The sequence below is a fragment of the Tamandua tetradactyla genome, chromosome 11 (genome assembly GCF_023851605.1).
Source record: "Tamandua tetradactyla isolate mTamTet1 chromosome 11, mTamTet1.pri, whole genome shotgun sequence".
In the NCBI taxonomy this organism is placed as follows: domain Eukaryota; kingdom Metazoa; phylum Chordata; class Mammalia; order Pilosa; family Myrmecophagidae; genus Tamandua; species Tamandua tetradactyla.
Genome location: NC_135337.1, coordinates 46,708,599 through 46,731,491, shown reverse-complemented (window position 1 = coordinate 46,731,491; position 22,893 = coordinate 46,708,599). Strand labels below are relative to the sequence as shown.

Sequence of the window (22,893 nt, the reverse complement as noted above, 5' to 3'; positions counted from 1 at the left end):
GGACTCGGTTGCCACAGGGTTTCAAAAATTCCCCCACCCTGTTCGATGAGGCCTTAATCCAGGATCTGGCTCGTTATAGACAGAAGCATCCAGAGTTAACCCTCTTACAATATGTAGATGGCCGCCGACTGGCAGCTAGTAACCTGTCAGATTATAAAAAAGCAACTGAAAACTTGTTACAGAAGTTAGCCCAGTTGGGCTATCAGGTCTCGGCCAAAAAGGCCCAACTCTGCACTAGTTTGGCAATGTACTTAGGGTATGAATTAAAAGGGGGAAAAAGAGTCCTGTCTTCTAATCGAATTGAAGCTATCCTAAAAATACCATAACCAAAACCAAAAAGGCAGGTGTGGGAATTCTTAGGAGCACTTGGATATTGCCAGCTCTGGATTCCCGGGTTTGCAGAAGTAGCCAAACCCCTGTACATCAGTGCAGGGGGAAAAGGGGAAGCCCTAACATGGACCGAGACTGAGTACAAAGCTTTCAAAATGCTAAAACAAGTGCTCATGAGCCCTCCCGCCTTAACCTTGCCAGACCTGTCCAAACCTTTTCAGCTCCACGTTGCTGAAAAAGGAGTCCTCACTCAGACACTAGGACCATGGAAAAGGCTGGTTGCCTACCTGTCTAAAAGACTAGACTATGTGGCGGCTGGGTAGCCAAGATGTCTCTGAGCCATTGCTGCCACGTCCATTTTCGTGAAAGAAGCCTCTTTACAGAGAAATTATTACAGAGAAATAATTTACAGAGAAATTATTACATCCCCTGATTGCAGCAACAAGCCCAGCAGATGCCGTCCAGATGCCACATCTGTGCCCAGGTAAATTCCAGCCAAGGGAAAGAAATACCTCCAGGAACCAGGCTGAGGGGACAAGCCCCAGGATAGCAGTGGGAAGCAGACTTCACGGAAATATTACCTGGTCTATATGGATACAATACCTGTTAGTCTTCATCGACACCTTCTCTGGATGGACTGAGGCATTTCCTACCAGAACCGAGACAGCACAAATAGTAATAAAAAAACTAGTTTCCGAAATTGTCCCCCGATTTGGCCTCCCAACTGCAATGGGGTCCGACAATGGGCCAGCGTTCATTGCCCAGATTACTCAGTTATTAGCAAAAGTATTAAATATCAAATGGAGGTTACATTGTATTTATAAACCATAGAGCTCAGGACAGGTTGAGCGAATGAATAGAACAATCAAAGAAACTTTGAATAAATTAAAGCTCGAGAATGGTGAAAACTGGGTGAGTCTCCTTCCATTTGCCCTCCTAAGGACTAGATGTACTCCCTATGTTAAGGGAATTACCCTATATAAAACCATGTTTAAATGACCACCTCCACTAATCCCTAAATTGGGGGGGGGGGGAATAGCTAAATTAAATAACCATTCTCTTCTAAAATCATTACAGGCCCTGCAATCTACCACCCAGCAAACTCGGGAACTGGTGAAGGCAGCCCATCCAGGACCAACAAATCCTGCCCCTAAAAAAGATCTATTTCAGGTACAGCCTGGAGACCTGGTCTGGATAAAGAAGCTTCAGCCAGCCACCTTGGAGACCCGACAGATGGGACCTCTGCCAGTGATATGAAAACTTATTTTCCTGGTCCCCATGGCTGACCATTCTCTTGTCCACCATAGCAGGTCCCCTAATTCTCATATTATTAAGCTTAATGTTTGAACCCTGTATAGTCAACTGTCTAACCTCATACGTGCAAAGAAAAATACAAACTGTTAAATTATTAGTCCTTGGAACCCAATATCAGCAAATTTATAATCAAAATAAAGAAACAATGATTTGATTCTCTCATAAAACCAGTGGGGAATGTGGAAGGCCAGGAGCCATCAGTCAGGCCCAAGTAGGGAAAGTCCCCACAACGCTGGGGCAGAATGTCCCTAAGAGTTAAACAATAACCACTGTTAAGAAACTGAGAAAATGGAATGTGTTTTGGCAACAGCTAATGGCATTTTTCTGCTTCTATGATATACTTGCTTGCTAGAAACTGCAAAACCACAACATAATTTTAGCCTTTATAAGCACACCTTGAAAACCTCTAGGTGCTGCTCTCTGAATCTTCCACCTTGGAAGTTTCTAAGGCAGTCGCCAACTGGCTAATAAAGACTCCAAATTGGCTTGCAGTTTTAAATTATGTGGTCTCTCTTTCGTGTGCCCCACAACACACAGGGACTTCTCTTGTCTTGCCTATTGACTGTCCTCTGAGCCTGGGAGAGTTTTCAAACAGGAAATGGCCTAACTAAACAGGGGCCTGCGTGCTGCAACAGGAAGTGGCTTTAACAAACAGGGGTTGCCTGCAACATTTCCCCTTTTGATGCTCGTCCACACCAGTGGGCAATAGCATTACCTATATCTCATCCTCTTCTTGTTGCAGGTGTTGGTATGTCCTGATCTGAGCTAGGCATGGGAAACAAGGTAGCCATGCAGGGTTTAGTCCCCTGCAAAGTTTGAGGTCAGTGGTGCTGAGGGTCTGTGCTTCACCTCTGTTGGCTCTAAGTTTTCTCCTGATGGCCCCTTTGTGACTGTGCCTGTCTTAGGTTGTTCCTCTCCTGAGGAATCTTATCCACCTTTGGCTAACCAGCCATCCTCCAGGTCCAAGCAGGGTGATGTGAGGTGTGCAAGTGAGGGAGGGGCAATGCCACCTCCAGAGGGTCTGATCTATTTCCTTGACAGCCTGTGCCTCCTGGCATCCATGCCCAGCACTTGCTTTGGGATTCCCTCAGTTGCTGGTGGGGCCCTGGCTCTGGTCACATGTTTTGGGGAACCCAGGTTTTTTTTCTCCAGTAAGGGCCCAGCTCATAGCTTTGGGCAAGAGACAAAGTGCATGGCACCAGCTCCCTGGAGGCCTTCACCACAGCATAGCCAAGAGCTCCCCCCGATCTCATATGCATTGCATTACCAGGAAGATCACACAGGGAAAGGTGTCAGATTTGGTGGGGGGTAAAACTGTACATGTGTTGAAGGTCAGGTTGACTTGGGAACTGTTTCCCTTTCTAGGGGTTATGGTGGTAGCCTTGTCACCCTAGAGTAGCTAAAACAGCACTACTGAACCTGGCAAGGTGGAATTATACTAAACTGGGGACCTTCCTTTAGGATGCATGAAGAATAATGCAGGTCTGAGAACTGTGCTGGCATGAATGCTGGTTATAATTTTCACTTTTTCCCAACATAGGTGATCTTGAGGCATGCGGGGCATGTGTCATTCCCCTTGGAAGGGCTTATGGCCATGCTGGGCAGAAACAGAGGAGTGAGGCACATGGTGCTGGCTATGGGGAGTGCCACCACATGAATGTACAGTTAGCCTCAGGGAAGGATGGAGACGCACACACTCTGGGCAGCAGCTAGGAAGGGGGAGTGACCTGGATAAGATCCTATCATATTAAAGTTGGTTTTCAGGAAGAACTCCAGGTGACCTATTTCCAGGAGGGCTAAAACTGTCAAATGAAAGACAAATGCAAAGAGCAAGAAAAGACAATTGGTCCACAGACTCAGTAGGCCAAGATGTCCATGCAGTGATTCTTTAATCTTTGGCTGGGCATAGATCAGTCAGCTTCTGGGGTGACTGAGGCAGGGCTTGGAGGTCTCCTTAGGCTTCGGCCATGCATTGACTAGCTGCTTCCAGTGAGCTAGAGCAGGGCAACGATGGTCATTTATGGCTCAGTTGTGGCCTGGTCAGCTGATCTTGGCTGTGATGGAAAAGGGCACAGTGGCTTCTGGAGAATGACATGCATCGGGTGTTCAGGATGAGGGGTGCACTCCAGGGGTTGTCTGCGGTGGTCCTCTTAACCCGAGAGTGGTGAATCCGCGGGATGATTTCCACCACTCTGATGGCTGTTGGGGTTACTAAAACAACATAGTAAGGACCTCTCCATTGAGGCTGGAGGGAGCCTTTTTTTTTTCCAGCCTTTTAACCACACCAAGTTCCCTAGCTTGAATTCATGTAAGGGAGGGTAGATGCTAAAGTTTTGGGTACTGGTTCTGACACCTTCCCTTTTAGTTCACCTAAAACTTTTCCTAATTTTGACCATAATTTCCTTTTCCACAAACTTTCAGCAACTTACTATATTTGTTCAGGTTTTGTCTTACATTTTCCTTACCCTGTAACAGCCATTTATTTTATCTTAGGACAAAACTACTCTCTTTCCTTTTAGTAAAATACATCCTTTATATCCTTCATACTTAAGACATTACTTCAAGTGAACATTTTTGCCATATGCAATCACCATCAAAATTGAATTTGTCAGAATAATGTTAAATACTTAAAATCCTTTAGTTAATGCATATTTGAAACATCAGTATACAATTTTTAAAAAAAAAATAAGAATGGCACATAATAAAACTTTTTCAAAAAACTGTACAGATAAAACCTGCAATCAGGGAATTTCTCAATATAAACAGCTTCCCCAATTAAAAAATACGAAACATAAAACCAAAGGGGAGCCACAAATTTGGAGTCAAAGATAATGGGGTTTGGCCTAATCTTTTTGTCTGGAAGAAAGGGATTAAATGAGGGTAGAGGTGTCAAGGGAGCTGGACAAAGATTTTCTGCCTTGCCAGGAGTAGGAGAATTATTCACTTTATGATTATAACTTGGTTTACCTTTTTCTTCATGCATTCTCTTTATCTCATTATTTGACAAATTGGTAATACTTTTTTGGTTGACCATAGCTTCCAGCAGGGTTTGGAACATCTGGTATTGGGGAACAATTTCCCATTTTATCTTTTGGCCTTTCCTTCCCTTGTATTCCAGTCTCTGCCATTTTATTTAAAATACTGTTAAGTGGATTCCCTGTTTCTCCTAATAATAAAGTCATTATCAAGTGTTTATATGCTGGAGGTCCTGCCTTAATGATAGCATTTCTCTGTGAAGCACTGACAGGGAGTAGGTGGTATGTGTCAGCCTCTCCCAGTACAATTGCTGACTTCATAACTTCCCTTTTAAATTTCTGCATAGCATCTCACAGAGTGTACCAGGGTCAATTATTTTGTGACCACATGGTGTCAGCAAGGCATTGCTTATTACACTTTTGTGCAGCCAATGCCAGCAAGTTAGAACTTTTTCCAGTCTGCAAGCCTCCAGGAATATTACGTGGAAACAGAACAAACCAGGACCAAGGCTCCAAAGTTTCAGGAAGTAAGTTTTATTGTCTGTGGCCATAAGACTCAGCCAAATAGCCTCTGAAAGTCTGAGCCCCAAACAAAAAGTTATCATCGGTTTTTACAGACAGGATGACGTGTTAAAGACAAGGTAAATGATTGGCTGGTTTACAGGAAGGGTGCAAAGCTGGTCTTACAGAAACAGATGAGTGGTTATGGGGGAGGGGGCTTCAAAGGGACTTCTCTTATCCTGCCTATTGACTGTCCTCGAGGCCTGGGAGATTTTTCAAACAGAATGGCCCGAGTAAATAGGGGCGTGCCTGCTGCAGCAGGAAGTGGCTTTAACAGACAGGGGCTGCCTGCAACAACCGCATTTAGCATGCTAATATAAGTGTCTGTTTCCCTGACTTTCCCTGAGTACCTCCTTAGGACAATAATTCTATTTCACCTAAGTAAGTACAAATGAGAAAATAAACTATGCAGTGTTTCTTTCATCCTCGTGAATTCAGGAAAAGCTGAATCTCCATGTGTTGTTTTCGGTGTGGACCGATTTGCTTTCGAATATCATCAGGTATTCCATTCTACAAGCTGAATCGTCATGGGCAAATTCATTTTGTAACAATGACTTGTAAATATAACCTTAAAAGCTGGAAATTGTAAACTAGCTTTAAAATGTAACCTTTAAAACAGCCTTTGAAAGTAATTTTAAGATGGAAGCAGGCTGTTAATGGGAAGTCTTAGTCTCACAAAGGAGCAATATGCAAAGGTAAATCTGCAATGGTATGTAAATGTAAAATTTGCACCTAGAGCTTCCAGATAGGAATAAGCTTTTCATCTGTCTCCCTAGCCTGGGAGACATCTTTCCAGGTGTCAGAGAATGTCAATCCTAAGGAAATAGGAAATAACTAAGATAAATACTGAAATTCTGCAGACCTCTGTTACCTGTTAATTAAGATGGTTATCTCTCATTATCTCTGATGCATATGAAAGCCAATTAAACAATCACTTCAGACTTTTCAGGCTGATTTGGGAAAAATCTCACCAGTCCTCAGCTGGTGTAAATAAACCTCATTTTCCTCGTTAGCCCTGTTCCTTTTGACTTCTGTTAGCCGTGTGGGGCCACAAAGAACCCAGATTTGAGAAATGCCTTTCTACAATTTAATTTCCTTATGCTTCATTTTCTTACTTTGAAAAATAAGGATACTGACAGCATCTATTTTGTCAGATTGTTCTGAGGATAAGTTTAGAAAATGTGCGTAGTTGCACAGTGCCAGTACATAGTTAAATTGCAAGAAATGTTAGCTGTAAGTTTTACAGTAATTTTTTTTCAAGTAATATCTGCCATTTCAGGCACATCTACCTGTTGGCTACACAAGGACCAATGTACTTTTTCATCTGCTCAAGAAGGATATATATTTTTCACTCTTTTTCTAATGAGGGAAAAGAAACTTAACTGAAGTAGGTATGCTGCCAGCTAAACCATTGCTGGTTTCAGTTTCGTTTCCTTCCTTTCTTTCAGGAAGGAAACAAAACCTTGGATCTCAGCAGAACCTTCTGTTGCCATACTGTGGCTGCTGCAACTGATCCTCTACAAGCCTTGTCAAACTCACAATCAGGTAAGTGACTTACTGTCTTCCAAAGTTCCTTCCCTAGCAGCCTGCTTTCGTTTCTTTGAAAATGAGTTTGCGAGCAAAATTGCTGCTAATGGCTAATGAACAATCGTTCTCTCACTTGCTTTTTACTTTAATGAAAATTGCAAACACAAATAAATGGCCTATGGTGTGATCTCCTTACAGTTGTAGCAATTTAAAAAAATGTCTCTATCTTCAACTAGAATCATTTTTCTTTTTCTTAAAAGCAAAAGCATTATAGATGTTATAGAAGTTGAAGTTGTCTGTGAATTCTTTATTCTCATCTCTTCCCTCCTTTCCCAGAGGGAAACACTATCCAGGATTTGGTGTAATTTATTGTCGTGCTTGTTTTTATGCCTTAGAAATAAAAGTATAAATCTAAATGCAATCTGTAGTATGTATGGCTTTCTGTTAACATTTTATGTAAATGGTATCATGCTAAATGACTCAGTCTCAACTTGCTTTTTTCACTTAAGATTAAAATTTTCTTTAATCTGATGCAAGTAGTTCTAGATCAATCATTTCAATACCTAATATTTCATTGTATCTATATGCCAAATGTTATATATGTTTATTTTTCTGATGCTGTCATAATCAATGCTATTGTAAATATATATTTGCTCTCCAAAACAACACTGCTCATTAGGGTAATATGATCATTTCTAAATCTTCATATCCTGGTCAACGATTGGTATGACTGAACTTTTGTCTAGATGTGAAGTTATATTCAGTAAATCCAATTATTGTGTAACTTGCAGTTTCCTGTTACTGGAGTCATGGAACATTTTTTCCAAGGTTTTGTTCTGTGCATTGCCTCTTCATATACTTTGACTATTTTTCTATTTGGCTCTTCAGATTTTCCCTTATTCTTTATAGAAATTCTTGACATATGTTGATTATATTTGTAGGATGTGCATTGTAAATAATTTCTCCCAGTATGTGACTTGTCTTTTAGTTTATTTGTTTTAAGAAAATTTCAAGATTTGATGTAGTCAGTTAACTTTCTTTCCTCGTAGTCTGTATTTTTAGTGCCTTATTTTAGAAATCCTTCCCAATGTGAAGGTCATAAGGAGATTTTCTAATATTGCCTACCCAAACTTTTCACATTTAGTGTTTTACACTAACTGGAACTTATTTTCAAGGATGTTATGAGGTTATGAAGATGACATGATTTAATATTTTTTAATTTTTTCTACAGCTAGCCACTTGGTCCAGCACCATTTATTAGGTAAGTTAATCATGTCATCAATCAAGTTTCCTTGTAAGTGTAGGTTTTCTGAACCCAGTGTATGACCCCTCAGGTCTCGAGGTCTACTTGGCTATGCCCTTCCCTAGGCCTGGGTCTCCAGACCTGTTTTTTAACCTAAGTGGCTCCAGTGATAGTCTATATACATCCAGCAGTTGTAAAACTCCAGCCACCACCAAATGTAAAACTCCTGACGTCCCAGTCATCTCAGCCTTCTCTGAGGATGGAGGTAGGCTCACCTAGCCAAGCAGTCTAGTACTCAGGTGCAAAGCTTTGGCTTCCCCAGCAGTTGGTCTAAGGAGTGGGGTGAGAACAATGAAGAAATATGGGGGAGGTAACACTCCTTTGGACAATTGCGAAGGCAAGACAGTGTTAACCGCCCCCTACCCCACCCCACCCCATGCTTTCCATGACTGCTCTAAGATAGAGTGGTACTTGTGGCTTATTCAGAAAAGTACTGCGTAATTATAATGGTTAAGAATCAACTGTGAGAACTTTTGTATTTGGTTGAAGTCTTTCCCTATTTCACTTTCTTTTTACCTCATACTTGTTTTTCTGGAGTTGTACCCCATGATAAAGCTTTTGCATATAAACTTTGCCTTAGACTTTATTTCCTAGGGGATCCAGGCTCTGAGATTTGGTCATTCTCAGAGCTGTGTATCTATCTATCTTGGTGCTACTGTTATATTCTCCTAATTATTACAATTTTATATCTCACCTCGTTAATTTTCAAAACTATGCTTGTTCTTTATTCCCAGTAGTATCATGAACTTTATTATTATTTTATATTTATTTATTTATTTGCATGGGCAGGTACCGAGTATCGAACCTGGGTCTCTGGCATGGCAGGCGAGAACTCTCCCTGCTTGAGCCACTGTGGCCTGCCCTGTATCATGAACTTTAGTATCAGCTTGCTTATTCAATGAAAATCTTGTTAGGGGCTTGATTGAGTGGCATTTAGTTTAAAGATAAACTTTGGAGAAACTGATACCATTTTCAAGAAGGCTCTTCCTGTCTATAACAACATTTTTTTTTTACCTCTCCTTTTATCAGGCTCATCTCTCATGTTCCTCATAAAATTCTTATAATTTTCTCTCAAGTTTTTTCAGGCCTTTTAAAAAATGTACTCTGAGGTGTATGATTTTATTTGCTGCTTTTGACAATGGGCCGTATGTGTGTGTTGTTTTTTTTAAATTCTAGTATGTTTTCCAACTGGATATTTACTTGTGTATGGGAAGGTTGGAGTCACTATTTTCTTAAGGAAAATTTTAGTGAGGTCTGTCCCTGAGCAAACTCTTAGCCGTCATATGCCTGAGAAGGTCATTATATAATTTTGTTCTCTTTCTTAAATAACATTTCTCAAAAATTCTAGGTTGAAGTTATTTTTGGCTCAACAATTTAAACGTTGCTTCATTGTGCTATATAATCTGTGGTTGCCAATGATAGTTCTGTTGATGTTCTGATTCCTATAGGGGCCAATTTTTAAGATTTCTTTCCCCTTGATCCTCTAGTTGTCATTAATAAATGATGTGGACAATGATATACAAACATGTGGGCTTATTTTTATTAATTTTACTTCGTACCCATAGTGCCCCTTTGCTCTATGTTCAATTCTGGAAAAAGAGTCAGCTGTTGTTTTTTCATACATAGCTATTCTATCATCTTTATTTTCTTCTTCTGAGATTTCTAATAGATGCATGTGAAGTGCCACATTCTTTCTTTGTATTTCTTAAAAAAAAAGACAAAACATTGATTGTAGTATAACACACATACGGAAAAACAAAATTCTCTGTGATAGTGCAAAGAATATCATAACCTAAGCAACCATAAACCACTAACAGGTGAATGTATCATTATCAGCCACCCAGAAGCACCTATTTTTTTTTCCCCACTATCAATCACTAGGGTCTCTTCATCCGCAAAGGTAACAACTATTCTGACTTGTAATACCATGAAAATCTTTCATCTATTTTTTTTCTACTCCCATCATTATTTCCTCTTGCCCATTTTGAGTTTATTTTCCTCTTTATCTACCTCCTTAAAATAGAAGCATAGACTGCTGGCTTGAGATCTTTTTCTTTTCTACTATAAGCATTTTATGCTATAACTCTCTTTCTAAGCACTGCTTTAACTGCATCCCATATACTTTCATATTTTGTATTTTCATTTTTGTTAAGTTTACAATATTTTCTAATTTCTCTTTTGAGACTTCCTCTATTTGATCCATGGATTCTTTAGAATTGTATTGATTAATTTCCAGGTGTTTGGAGATTTCCCTCTTATCTTTCTGTAATTAACTTCTAGTTTATGACAAGTATGGTCAGAAAACCTACCTTGTATGGTTTTAGTTCTTTTAAATTTGTTGAGGATTGTTTTCTGACCCAGGATATAGTCTAACTGAATCTTCCAAATACACTTGAAAATATTTGTATTTTGTGGCTTGAGAATAGTGTTTTATAAATGTCAATTAACCTGTCTGGATAGGTCATTTGAACAATTGAAACACAGGGAGCCCAGAATAGGAATAAAGGCTTTTAAATAGAAGTGTAGACTGCTTAATGTAATGCCTGGATTACATCCTAGAATATATTAAGCAGATAATCAAAAAGTATTGGCAAAGTCCCTTGAGGGATGGGAGAAAAAATATAGAAATATTAAACTTTATCATTAGGAATCCTGATACTGTGTCACACATTAGGGACACCCAAATCAAAAGGCCAAGATCTTGATCTTGAGGCTAGACTCTTGTGAAGCTTATATAGGTAGTGGGGAAGATTAGCCTACCTATAGGTATGCCTAAGAGTTACTTTTGGAGTGCCTCTTTTGTTGCTCAGATGTGGCCTCACTCTAAGCCCAATTTTGTAAGTGAAATCATTGCCATCCCCACTACATGGGACATGACATCCAGGGATGAAAGTCTCCCTGGTGGCATGGGAAAGATTCCCAGGGATGAGTCTGACTCTGGCACCATGGGATCAACAATGCCATCCTGACCAAAAGTGGGGAAAGATGTGTAACTAATAAAGTATCAGTGGCTAAGAGAGTTCAAACAGAGTTGAGAGGCTACTCTGGAAGTCACTCTTACACAAGCTTCAGTTAGACATTGCTCCTATCATAGCTTGCCAAACCTCAGCCAAAACCATTCCAGCCAATCCTAAAGTATACCTAGTGCAATATATAAGATTCTACAAAGGTTCCATGCCCTAGAGTAACTTTCCAGAAACCTGCAATGCCCATATGGGTCCATGGACCAGTTAAGTTGTGAAACTTAGAGGACCCAGCCTCCCCAGAGCATCAGCTAGTTCCATCTCCCTACCCCACATTATTTTCTAACATGAAAAAGTTAGAATGGCCAGAGCCCAAATACCCCTAAAGAGTGGGATAGAAAGATCAAAGGTAATCTTGGAGTTATACAGAGAAAGTGGGTTTAACAAACTAATATGATTGTTGAATCACTTTACTGATATTTCTTTTAGTCTCCAGAATCTTAGAGCAGTCTTTCATTTGTCTTTAACTTTGTATAAATAGTATTGCATGCTATATTCTTTCCTGTTCTGGTTTCTTTATTTAATGATAAGATTGAGAGATTCATCTTTGTTGACTGCAGTTATTTGTTTTCAATGTTATATAGTATTCTGCTGTTTGGACCATGCCGTAGTGGGTACTTGAGTTGTCTCTAGTGTTGAGATATTATAATAGTGCTTCTATGAAAATTCTTGCATGTAACTTTTTGGTGTACATGTGCCCACATTTTGGTTGGAGTGGAATTTTTAAGGAATGGAATTTCTTATTTTATTTCATATTCCCCCAACTGCTGATGAGAAGCATCTTCTCAAAATTATCAGCCATTTGTGAAATGTCTGTTAAAATCTCTTACCCGTTTTTTAATAAGTTGTTTGTCCTTTTCTTATTGATTTCTAGGTATAGTATACACACCCACCTATGCACAGATACTATCAGAATCTGAATCTTTGATGCTTGGCTTATATGGATTGCAAATATATTTTCTCACACATTATGACTTTCCTTTTCATCTTCTGAGACATTTGGTGGACAGAAGTTGTTAGTTTTTATGTAATACAATTTATCAAAACTTTATTTCATGTTTGGTGGGTTTTGTGTTCTTAAGAATCCTTCTCTGTAGTACCCAAACCTACGTGCCACATCAAACTCACAGCAGTGTCAAAAGCCACTTAAGCTACTTCTTGAGGTAAGCTTGTGTTTCAACATTAGATTGCCTATATTTTTTCTAAGATGTCACATTTGCACAAAGCTGGGTTTTCAAAGTGGCTGTGATACAAAGCAAAATTCACTGTGATAACAAGAAATGAGGGTGGTGGTATCCAAGCTGATACTTGTTGAGTGCCCAACAGACACACGTCTCATTATAAGTAATTGTTTTTGTTTTGGAGTGGAAGATACAGTATTTTTTTTTTCCAATTTATGTTTATGATTTATTCTCACAGTTATTATGTTAAGACATAAATGTATTTAGTAGTTTGGATATAATTACTTAATAAAAGGAATAGATTTTTTTTTTGACTTAGTAGTGCTATTAAAATTTTTTCTCTGTCATGAAAAGAGAAAATTTGGGAAGATTTTTCCTAATCCAAGGTCATTAATTAATTTTCTGATATTATCTTCTTGTACTAGTTTTCTTTGCTGTGTAAGAAACTGCCACAAATTAAAAAATGAAAAACCACACATTTATTATGTCACAGTTTCTTTGGCTCAAGAATCTGGGCAGGCTTAGTTGGATTCTCTGCAAGTCTGCAGTCAAAGTGTCATTTCTATATAAAGTTTAGAATTTCATTATAAATGTGTACAAAATCCTAATTAATATATAAATTTTTCATAGCTTTGCCTTTATTTACATTTACATTTTACATTAATTTCACATGACACTTTATAGTTTTTTGTATAGGAGCTTTTAAAGTTATTACTAGATATTTATTTTGGCTATTGTAAATTGTACTTTTAAAAATTATGTTATGAAGCTGTTTGTTTTGTTGTTGGTTTATAGAAGTATAGGTAATTTTTACACATTGAATTTCCCAGTTATCTCTGCTTGTTTGCACTCATGCTCTTGGGTAGTCCCTTCCTTTTGAATGGGGATGGGAAATGGGACTAGCTTTTAACCAATAAACTATGGCAACAGTGATAGGATGTCACTTCTGTGATTTTATTACATAAGATTATAATGTTTACTTTATTTGGAGACTTTCTCTTGCTTCTCTTTGGGAAGCTCATGTGTCAAGTAACTGTGGGTGGCCTTAGGCCAACATTAGCGAGGAACCTCATGAGGGTGGTCTCTTGATCAACAGCTAGCAAGAAACTGCGGTCCTTGTTTCTACCACTACACCAAACTGAATTCTGTCAACATATAAGCTTGAAAGCAAGTCCTCCCCCCAGTCAAGCCTTAAGATAGACTTCCAATCCTGGCTGACACCTTTTTTTGGTAAACATTTTTTATTCTGAAATATAATATATATACAAAAAAAGCCATACATTTCAAAGTATATTTTAACAAGTAATTATAGACAGATATCAAAGTTTTGTATGGGTTACAGTTCCACAATTTCAGATTTTTCCCTCTAGCTGTTCCAAGACACTGGAGACTAAAAGAAGTATCAATGTAATGATTTAGCAGTACACTCATTTGTTAAATCTTGTCTTCTGTGTTATAGTTCTCCTCTTTTGATCCGTCTCCCAATCTTTAGGGATATTTGGGCTATGCCCATTCTATCTTTTTTCTAATTGAGGGATGTCAACACTATAGGATAGCGGGATGGAACTAGTTGATATCCTTGGAGAAACTAGTACCTCTGGGTTTCAGAACTTATCTAGCCTTGAAACCACGAAGATTTTCAGTTTCTGAAAAGTAAACTTAGTGCATAAAACTTTTGTAGGATCTCAGATATAGCCTGTTGTTCTTTAGTGTTATCAAGGATGATGTTGGTCAAGGGGTTAAAATCATGAGATGACTCCCAGTGGTGAATCTGGCCCTGGTACTGTGGGATCAACAATTTCATCCTGACCAAAAGGGGGAAAAGAAGTGTAACTAGTAAAGTATCAGTGGCAGAGAGAGTTCAAACAGAGTCGAAAGGCTGCTCTGGAGGTTGCTCTTAAGCAAGCTTCAATTACACCTTGCTACCTATCATAACCTCCCAAACCCCAACCAGGACCATTCTAGCCAATCTTAAAGAACACCTAGGGCAAAATAGAAGCTTCCACAAGTATTTGATACACGAGTGTAACTTTTCAGAAGCCTACAACTTCCAGATGGGTCCCTGGACCAGATAAGTCCTGAAACATAGAGGGCCCAGACTCTCTAGATTCCATCTCCCTATCCCATATTAGGGACAGACCCTTCCAACATAAAAAAGTTAGAATGGCCATAGCCCAAATACCCCTAAAGACAGAGATAGAAAGATCAATGATGATGGTGGAGTTATACAGAGAAGATAGGATTTAACAAATAAATATGATTGCTGAATCATTAAATTGATACCTCTTTTAGTCTCCAGTATCTTACAGCAGCTAGAAATAAAAACCTAAAATTGTGGAATTGTAACCCATGCCAAACTGAAATATGTTCTACAACTAACTGTGGTGCTGTGCTTTGAAATTTATACCTTTTTTGTATATATGTTATTTTTCACAAAAAGGAAAGAAAAAAAGTCGATTGTGGTGATAAAAAAAATATTTAAACCTTCTAGCCTCCTACATTCTGGAGCAGTTAGAGGGAAAAATTTAAGAAGATCTTATAGTAGCCCATGATAAACTCTGGGCTCTGTCCTGTAGCTTCTTGTTGAAGAGTGCTTTGAAAACTATTGCTTTTTTATTTCTTTGCTTTGTTTATATGTAATACTATACAAAGAAAAGTTAAAAAAAAAAAGAATGATGTTGGTTGGGATTTGGCAAACCATGGCAATTAGTAATATCTAGCTGAAGCTTGCATTAAGTGTAGCTTCCAGAGGTACCCCTTGACAGTATATGAAATCACGTAGCCACTGGTACCACCTTATTTTATCTCTCCCTCATTTTTTTAAAATTACATTTTATTGATATATGCTATATATTCACATACTATGTAATCATCCAAAGTGTACAGTCAGTGGTTCACAATGTTATATAGCTCTGCATTTATCATCACAATTGACTTTTTTTGTGAAAAATAGCAATAAATTTCAAAGCACATCGCAACAATAGTTGTGAAAACAGATTTCAGAGTTTGTATGGGTTACACTTCTACAATTTTAGGTTTTTACTTCTGGCTGCTCTAAGATACTGGAGACTAAAAGAAATAGTAGTATAATGATTCAGCAATCATACTTGTTTGTTAAATCCTACCTTCTCTGTATAACTCCACCATTACGTTTGATCTTTCTCTCACTCTTTAGGAGTATTTGGGCTATGCCCATTCTAACTTTTCATGTTGGAAGGACCTGTCAATAATATGGGATAGGAGGATTGATGTTCTGGAGAGGGTGGCTCCTCTGCATTTCAGGATTTACCTTGTCCAGGGACCCATCTGGAGGTTGTAGGTTTCTGGAAAGTTACCCTAGTGCCTGGAACCTTTGTAGAATCTTATAAAATGCCTTAGGTATTCTTTAGGATTGGCTGGAATGATCTTGGTCGGGGTTTGGCGAGTTATGGTAGGTAGCAATGTCTAGCTGAAGCATGCATAAGAATAACCTCCAGAGTAGCTTCTTGACTTTATTTGAACTCTCTCAGCTACTGATACCTTATTTATTGCACTTCTTTTCCCCCTTTTGGTCAAGATGACATTGTTGATCCCATGGACTCATCCCTGGGTGTCGTCTCCCACTACGCGAGGGAGACTTTCACCCCTGGATTTATGACTAGATTTTTAAATATTAAAAAAATTCTTGAATACCTGGACTAAACCATACTGGTGAACTATCATCCCTCTTACATATATCTTTTTTTGGTTTGCTTAGATTCTGCAGAGGAATTTCACATCAGTGTATGTGAGTCAGATTGGACTGTAATTTCCCTGGCTTGCACTACCATTATAAGGTGTTGGTATCTAGGTTATCCTCTGGTAGAGTGTGTGTAAGATTATGTATTATTTCTCAGATGTTCGGTAGAACACATCAGTTACAGCCTCTGATCCTTGAGACTTTTTGGGGAAGTTTTAAATTATGAAATCAGCTTTTAAATGTATTTTTGCACCAGTTCTGATAGGTTGTGTTTTTCTAGGAATTTGTTCACTTCAGTTTCAAATGTAATGTTATAAAATCATTCATCTAAGGATCTTTTTTATTGTTTGTACAATCTATTTTGATGTTGTTTTCTAAATTCCTGATTTTGGTACACTCTCCCCTCTTTTTTTTTTTTCTTTCTCAGTTTCAGCAGAATTTTCTTCATCTTAGTCTTTTTAAAGACTTACTTTTGCTTTTTTGATGTTCTCTATTGTATGCTTGGTTTTGCTTCACTATTTTTTATTTTTATTATTTTCTTTTTACTCTCTTTATGCTTAATTCACTTTTTTCCCCTGACTTTTTGAGTCAGGGAATCAGTGCTTCAACTGATATATTTTCTTCTAACCAATTCTTTCTTCATTCATTTTCAGCTTCTTTTCTTTTCTAACACATGTGTTTGAGGCTATACGATTTTTAGAGCACATTTTAACTCCATTCCACAAATTGTGACATGAGTATTTTATTGTCATTTAATTAAAGTTCCTAATTTTCTTTAAGATTTCTTCTTTGACCAGTGGTTTGTTTAGAAACATACTTGCTTTCTAAAGTATGGGGGGGGGGGTTATTATCTTCTTGTTTCCGTTTTCAAGTTTATTTACATTATGATCAGAGCATTGAAAATTATGGTGTTTTGAAAGGTTTTGAGACTTGCTTGCTTTTTGGGGATTGTAGGATTACTTGAATATCTGCCCTATTCCCTCTTTCCTTTTTGGACTCCAGTTTCACATGTCAGTCCTTTTTATTTTTACTATATCCTCTGTTCTCTCTTCTATTTCTTTAAATCTGTTTTGTGTCTCAATGCTTCAACTGCTATATATTTTTCTGCCTAATTATTTCTTCAGGTGTGTCTAACCTGCTTTTTTTTTTTGCGTGGGCAAGCACCAGGAATTGAACCCAGGTCTCCAGCAAAACCTTCTATTAAATGTATTATTTAAATCCTTAATTTCAGATATAAATCCAGAATTTTTTTTTCCTTTATATTATTTCTCTATATGTGAACTCCATCAGGATGAGTTTGTTTCTATTTCTTGTTTTTCTCTTGGTTTCCTGTCATATTTTGCTTCTTTAATTGTGTGGTTGTTTCTGTTTGAGTGTCAGATTTTGAAAATATATATAAAGAAAAAAACATAATTTGAAATTAAGAGGATGTCCTCTTAATGTCGTGAAGACTTACTATGCCTCTGTCAGTCAGCTAAGGGCACTAAAACTCTGGTCTCCCTTAATCCAATCATAGATTAAGATGAATGGAGGATGGGATTAAGGTTGTTTTATTTCTAGTCTATTCTTTCTTCTTCCCTGTATCCTTTCATAGACCCTACCCACAGCCTGGAGGGAGACAACAATTATTATCCCCCTAACTGTATGAGTATAGAAAAAGGTTTACTTAGTTTCCCACAGCTCAGGTGTCTTTCTGAATTTACTTCTCCAAATCTTAGTCAATAACACAATTCTTCACTGCTTTGTTAGTTCTCCAGTGCTTTTGAAGTTCTGCCTTTTTACATTATCCGCTTTTTCTAGTTTGCCATATTCAAAGAATTCGTTTCAGGACTAATGGTCTAGCCTGACATTGTAGGACCTCTGTATCAGGTAATTCCTTTCATATTTTAATTTATTTATTTGACAGGCTGTGTTTTGTTTAAATTTCTTAGTTATATCTATTAATTTATGGGTTGGCAAACTATGGCCTATGGGCCAGCTACCTGTTTTTGTTTAAAAAAGTTTTCTTTGGATACCACACCCATTTGTTTGCATATTGTCCCAGGCAGGTTTTGCATTAAGAAGCAAAAGTTCAGAGACCCTATCATTCACATGGCTTAAAGTCTTTACTGTCTGGCCTATTAAGAAAAAATTTGCTGACCCTAGTTCTAATTTATTCATTTTTATTTATCCTTTATCTAATCTAGTTTGTTATTTATTTTGCCTTCTGACTTTAACAAAATTTAATTATTTTTTTCATATCTAAAATATCTAATTTTCTTTTTTCATACCCACCTGTTACTGTTCCATTTGTATATGTTTTAATTGTGCCAGGGGAAAAAAGAACTCACTAGATACAGAAGCAGAAATCTGTGCTTTAAGCCACTCTAAACTCTATTAATCTCTCAACCTGTATTTCTTTTTCCATTAGTTACTGAAAAATGGCAGTGACAACCAAATTAACATGGAATGAGGAGATGAATCTGCAAAAACTTCTTGGAAATGCTTCCTTGAGTCTTCTTTATAAATCTAGTGTTCATGGGTTTGATATTTCAGATTTGCTTCAGAAATGCAGTTATCAGGGACCCACTGTAACAATCATTTATTCAAGACTAAATAGTTTTGGAGTCTTTATATTTGAGCACTATCCCAAACTATATGAAGATTTTGGAAAACCAAAACATTCCTTCTGTTTTTTATTTCCAAGGACAAGTAATACTGCAATGCCAACTTTTTTTTTTGATAGTCCACCTGACATTACTAATGAAGAATTGAACTTTTTTTCCTGTAGAGAGCAGGCTTTCAGTTTAAAACTAAAGTCAAAGAAACTTTTTATAGGTCTTTCAGCCTGTAAGCAACTTAACGTCAGATCCTGGCATGAGGTTTTGGAGTGTGAAGTTTTACGAGTTGAAGGTAGGTTAAATTAAACAACTGTACATTCTAGTTCTAGTCTGTGTTTGGTTGGCCATATTCAGTAAGAATAAGAGAAAATTTCATGGCAGTTGATATACTTCCTTAAAAGCAAGTTAGCACCTGGACATAGAGGTTAGGAAGTTAGTACCTGAAAAATAAGTCTGCTTTGAGCAAAGTAAATCCAGAAGTCTGAATGGTGAGAAAGAAAAGAAGGGAGGGAGAAATGAGGGGCAAGAAGGAGAGAGAGAGAGAGAGAGGGAATAAAGATGAGTGGATGGAGGAAGAGAGTGAGAGAGGCCTTGCTATTAAGGCAGGATTGTTTTGACACATGACTTTTCAGAGTTGGGCCTCAGACCTCAAGCCAGAATAATATAAAAAGGTCCAGAGGAAGTAAAATGTGCAAAGAGTATTATCTTTTCTTTTCCTCTCACTAATCATTCCTACACTAACTGAATTGATTAACCCTGAGTTATGTAAACAGACTAAGCCTTATTTAGGAGGCATATGTGGCCATGTGTAACTAAACACAAGTTTAAAAGCTGACTATGCTATGCCAACTTCCCACAGGAATTAAGGATGATCCAGGCAACATAGGGAAGATAAATGGAGTGACACAGTAAGTTATGTTTTTAGACCATCTGTTACTCATTTTATTAAACAAATTGTATAAGAGGTGATGACAATGAAATGTTAAGAATGATGTAAGTCTTAACACTTGGAATGATAAAAATGGAGTCATAATTCTATTCACATAAAAGACAGGTAAGAAAATGAGTAATATACAAAAACACGAACAAATGTGAAAGTAAAAATTCAACTCATGATAATTTATCAATTTGACTTCATGTTTCACTTTGGACTTGTTATTTTCTAGGTTTTTCAGCTAAAGTCTGGATGACAATTTTAGATAATTTCTCAGAATCTTTTCCTTAGGAGTGAAATCTTTGAGTAACTTTGGTAAATGTTAAAAGCAAAGCCTCCTTTTCCCAATTTATAGATACCTGCATTGTACATATTTTACTGTGATTTCCTCTTTATATATTCCTTATTGAAATTAATCAGTTGTCTTCAATGTTGCTGATACTTTTCATTGGGCTTATGAGGTCTGAGAATAATTATAATGATTTGCTGTTTAATGTTTAACTTGAGTCATATATACATACTCATATTTTTCTTAAAGCAGAAACATGCACAACATTAGAACCATTTGAAATACTTTGTAGAAGATAAGGTCAAAATAATGAGTAAATAATTAAAATGCACCCTTAAAAGGGAAAAGAAAGAAACACCGGAGCTGTGCTTCTCTTAATAGAAGTTTGGCTGTTGTTTGGCTAAAACAGTATTTAAATTCTCTATAGTGTATGTGTGTGTTTGTTTTGTATACTCCTGTATTATTTTTTTTTAATTTTTATTTTAGTACCATCATATATACAACCTAAAATTTCTCCTTTAAACAATGTATTTGAATGTGGTTAAAAGAGGAAACTTAACTACTGTATTTTAATAGGTACAGAGAAAATCTCCTGACAAACCTCAGGACCTACAAACCTATTGCAAACTTGGTCCCAGAAATTCGTATTCTCTTGGTGGGTCCAATTGGGTCTGGAAAGTCCAGTTTTCTCAACTCTGTAAAGTCAGTTTTCCGAGGCCGTATGACTCAGCAAGCCATAGCGGGTTCTGAAATCACAGGCATTACTGAACAGGTAAGTTATTTCAGGATTCCCTGCGAATTTTGTTTTATGAATTAAAAATATTAGGTTTGTTCATTTCTTGCCATTTTCTCTTAGGATATAAACCTCCTGTAATATACAATTAGATGTTAAATATAAAACATGACTAAAGATTGAAATAAAATTGCCCTGTTGAGTTATATTTTACAGATAAACTTATTTGCATGAAGAATACTTTCTGGTATTTGTTGTAAAAAAGTAATGTAGGCATACATCATTTTATTGCACTACATTTTTTTGTGCTTTATAGATAATGCATTGCTTACAAATTGAAGTTTTGTGGCAATCCTGCATCAAGCAAATATTTGCATCATATTTCCAAAGTAGATGTTCACTTCTGGTCTCTGTCACATTTGATAATTCTCAGAATATTTTCATTATTATTTCTCTGATGGTAATCTGTGATCTGTGTTCTTTGATATCAGTTACTTATTTCTCTGATGGTAATCTGTGATCTGTGTTCTTTGATATCAGTTACTATTGTAATTGTTTTGGGATGTCATGAAACACGCCCATAAAATACAGCCATTTTAATTGATAAATGTGTGTGTTCTGACTGTTACACTGGCTGTCCCCCATCTCTCTCTCTCTTTCTCCCCTCTTCATTCCTTGAGAAATGACATTATTGAAATTAGGCCATTAACAATGCTGCAATGGTCTTTAAGTGTTGAAATGAAAGGAGGAGTCCCACAGCTCTCACTTTAAATAAATGCTAGAAATGATTAAACTTAGTGAAAAAGGCATATCAAAAGCCAGATAGGACAAGAGCTAGGTCCCTTTGCCAAACAGTTAACCAAGTTTTGTGTGCAAAGAAAAAGCTCTTGAAGGAAATTAAAAGTGCTAATCCAGTGAGCCCATAAATGATAGAAAGCAAAACAGCCTTATTGCTGATGTGGAGAAGGTTTTAGTAGTCTGGATAAAAGATCAAACCAGTACAATATTCCCTTCAACCAAAGCCTAATACAGAGCAAAGTCCTAACTCTCTAGTTTTTTGAAGGCTGAAAGAGGTGAGGAATATGCAGAAAAAAAGTTTGGAACTATCAGAGGTTGGTTCATGAGGTTTAAGGAAAGAAGCTATCTCTACAACATAAAAGTGCAAGGTAAAGCAGCATGTGTGTTGTAGAAGCTGTAGCAAGTTATCCAGAAGATCTAGCCAAGATAACTTGTGAAGGTAGCTACACTGAACAACAGATTTCAATGTAGATGAAGAAAACTTTTGTTGGAAGAAGATGCCATCTAAGACTTTCTTAGTGAGAGAGGAGTAGACAATGCCTGGCTTCAGTTCTTCAAAGGACGAGCTAACTCTCTTGTTAGAGCTTAATACAGCTGGTGACTTTAAGTGGAAGCCAGTCCTCATTTACCATTTCATAAATCCAAGGGCTTTTATGAATTATGTCAATCTATTCTGCCTGTGCTGTATAAATGGAAAAGCAAAGCCTGGATGGCAATCACATCTATTCACAAAATGGCCTGCTGAATATTCATTTTAAGATCACTACGAGGCCTATTGCTCATGAAAAAAGATTCCTTTCAAAATAATTTAAGAGGGAATCATTTTGGAAAAAGCTTTAGAACCAACAGAACCTGTACAGCCGAGACCTTTGGAGATGCAGAAGGAAATCACCCCTGGGAAGGCCTTATGAAATGAGAAGAGAAAGCTAGCAGATATCACCTTGTGCCTTTCTGGCTGACAGAGGTGTTTTGGACTTATTGGCCTTTCTTGAATCATGAATGTCTTAGTTTGGACATTTTCATGGCCTCAGAACTGTCACCCAGAAACTCTGCTGGTGATATGCAAGATTGTTTTTTCATGCCTGCCTACACAATATCCATTCTGCAGCCTATGGATCAAAAAGTAATTTTAATATTAAGGTCTTATTATTTAAGAAATGCAGTTTGAAGGACTGTAACTGCCATAGATTGTGATTTCTCTGATGGATCTCAGAAAAATCAATTGAAAACCTTCTGGAAATGATTGTAGATGTCATTAAGAACATTTATGATTCATGGGAGGAGGTCAATAGCCACATTAATAGGAATTTGGAAGAAGTTAATTCCAACTGTCATGGATGACTTTGACGGGTTTCAAGATTTTAATAAAGGTAGTAACTGGAGATGTGGTGAAAATAGCAAGAAAACTAGCATTAAAAGTGGAGTGGAGGGTGGGCCACAGTGGTTCAGCAGCAAGAATGCTTGCCTGCCATGCCAGAGGACCCGGGTTCATTTCCTGGTGCCTGCCCATGTTAAAAAAAAAAAAAAAAAGTGGAGTGGAGTGGAGTCTGAAGATGAGATTGAATTAATATAATCTCATCATTAAACTTTAATGGTCTTTTTATGGA

At 37.4% G+C, this 22,893-nt stretch overlaps 1 protein-coding gene across 7 annotated transcripts in view; it reads left to right on the top strand.

The window, feature by feature from the left end:
* Window positions 1–1,468: 1,468 nt before the first annotated feature.
* IFI44L (interferon induced protein 44 like) overlaps window positions 1,469–22,893 on the top strand; it is a 65,947-nt gene continuing 44,522 nt past the window's right edge. For 2 of the 7 annotated variants that reach the window (XM_077120514.1, XM_077120518.1), the window contains exons 1-5: window positions 5,477–5,561; window positions 6,629–6,725; window positions 18,343–18,824; window positions 19,392–19,440; window positions 20,332–20,527. In XM_077120514.1, the coding sequence (XP_076976629.1) occupies window positions 18,353–18,824; window positions 19,392–19,440; window positions 20,332–20,527 (717 nt within the window). In that variant the 5' untranslated portion in view covers window positions 5,477–5,561; window positions 6,629–6,725; window positions 18,343–18,352. The other 5 variants (XM_077120517.1, XM_077120516.1, XM_077120515.1 and 2 more) reach the window with 5 other exon arrangements.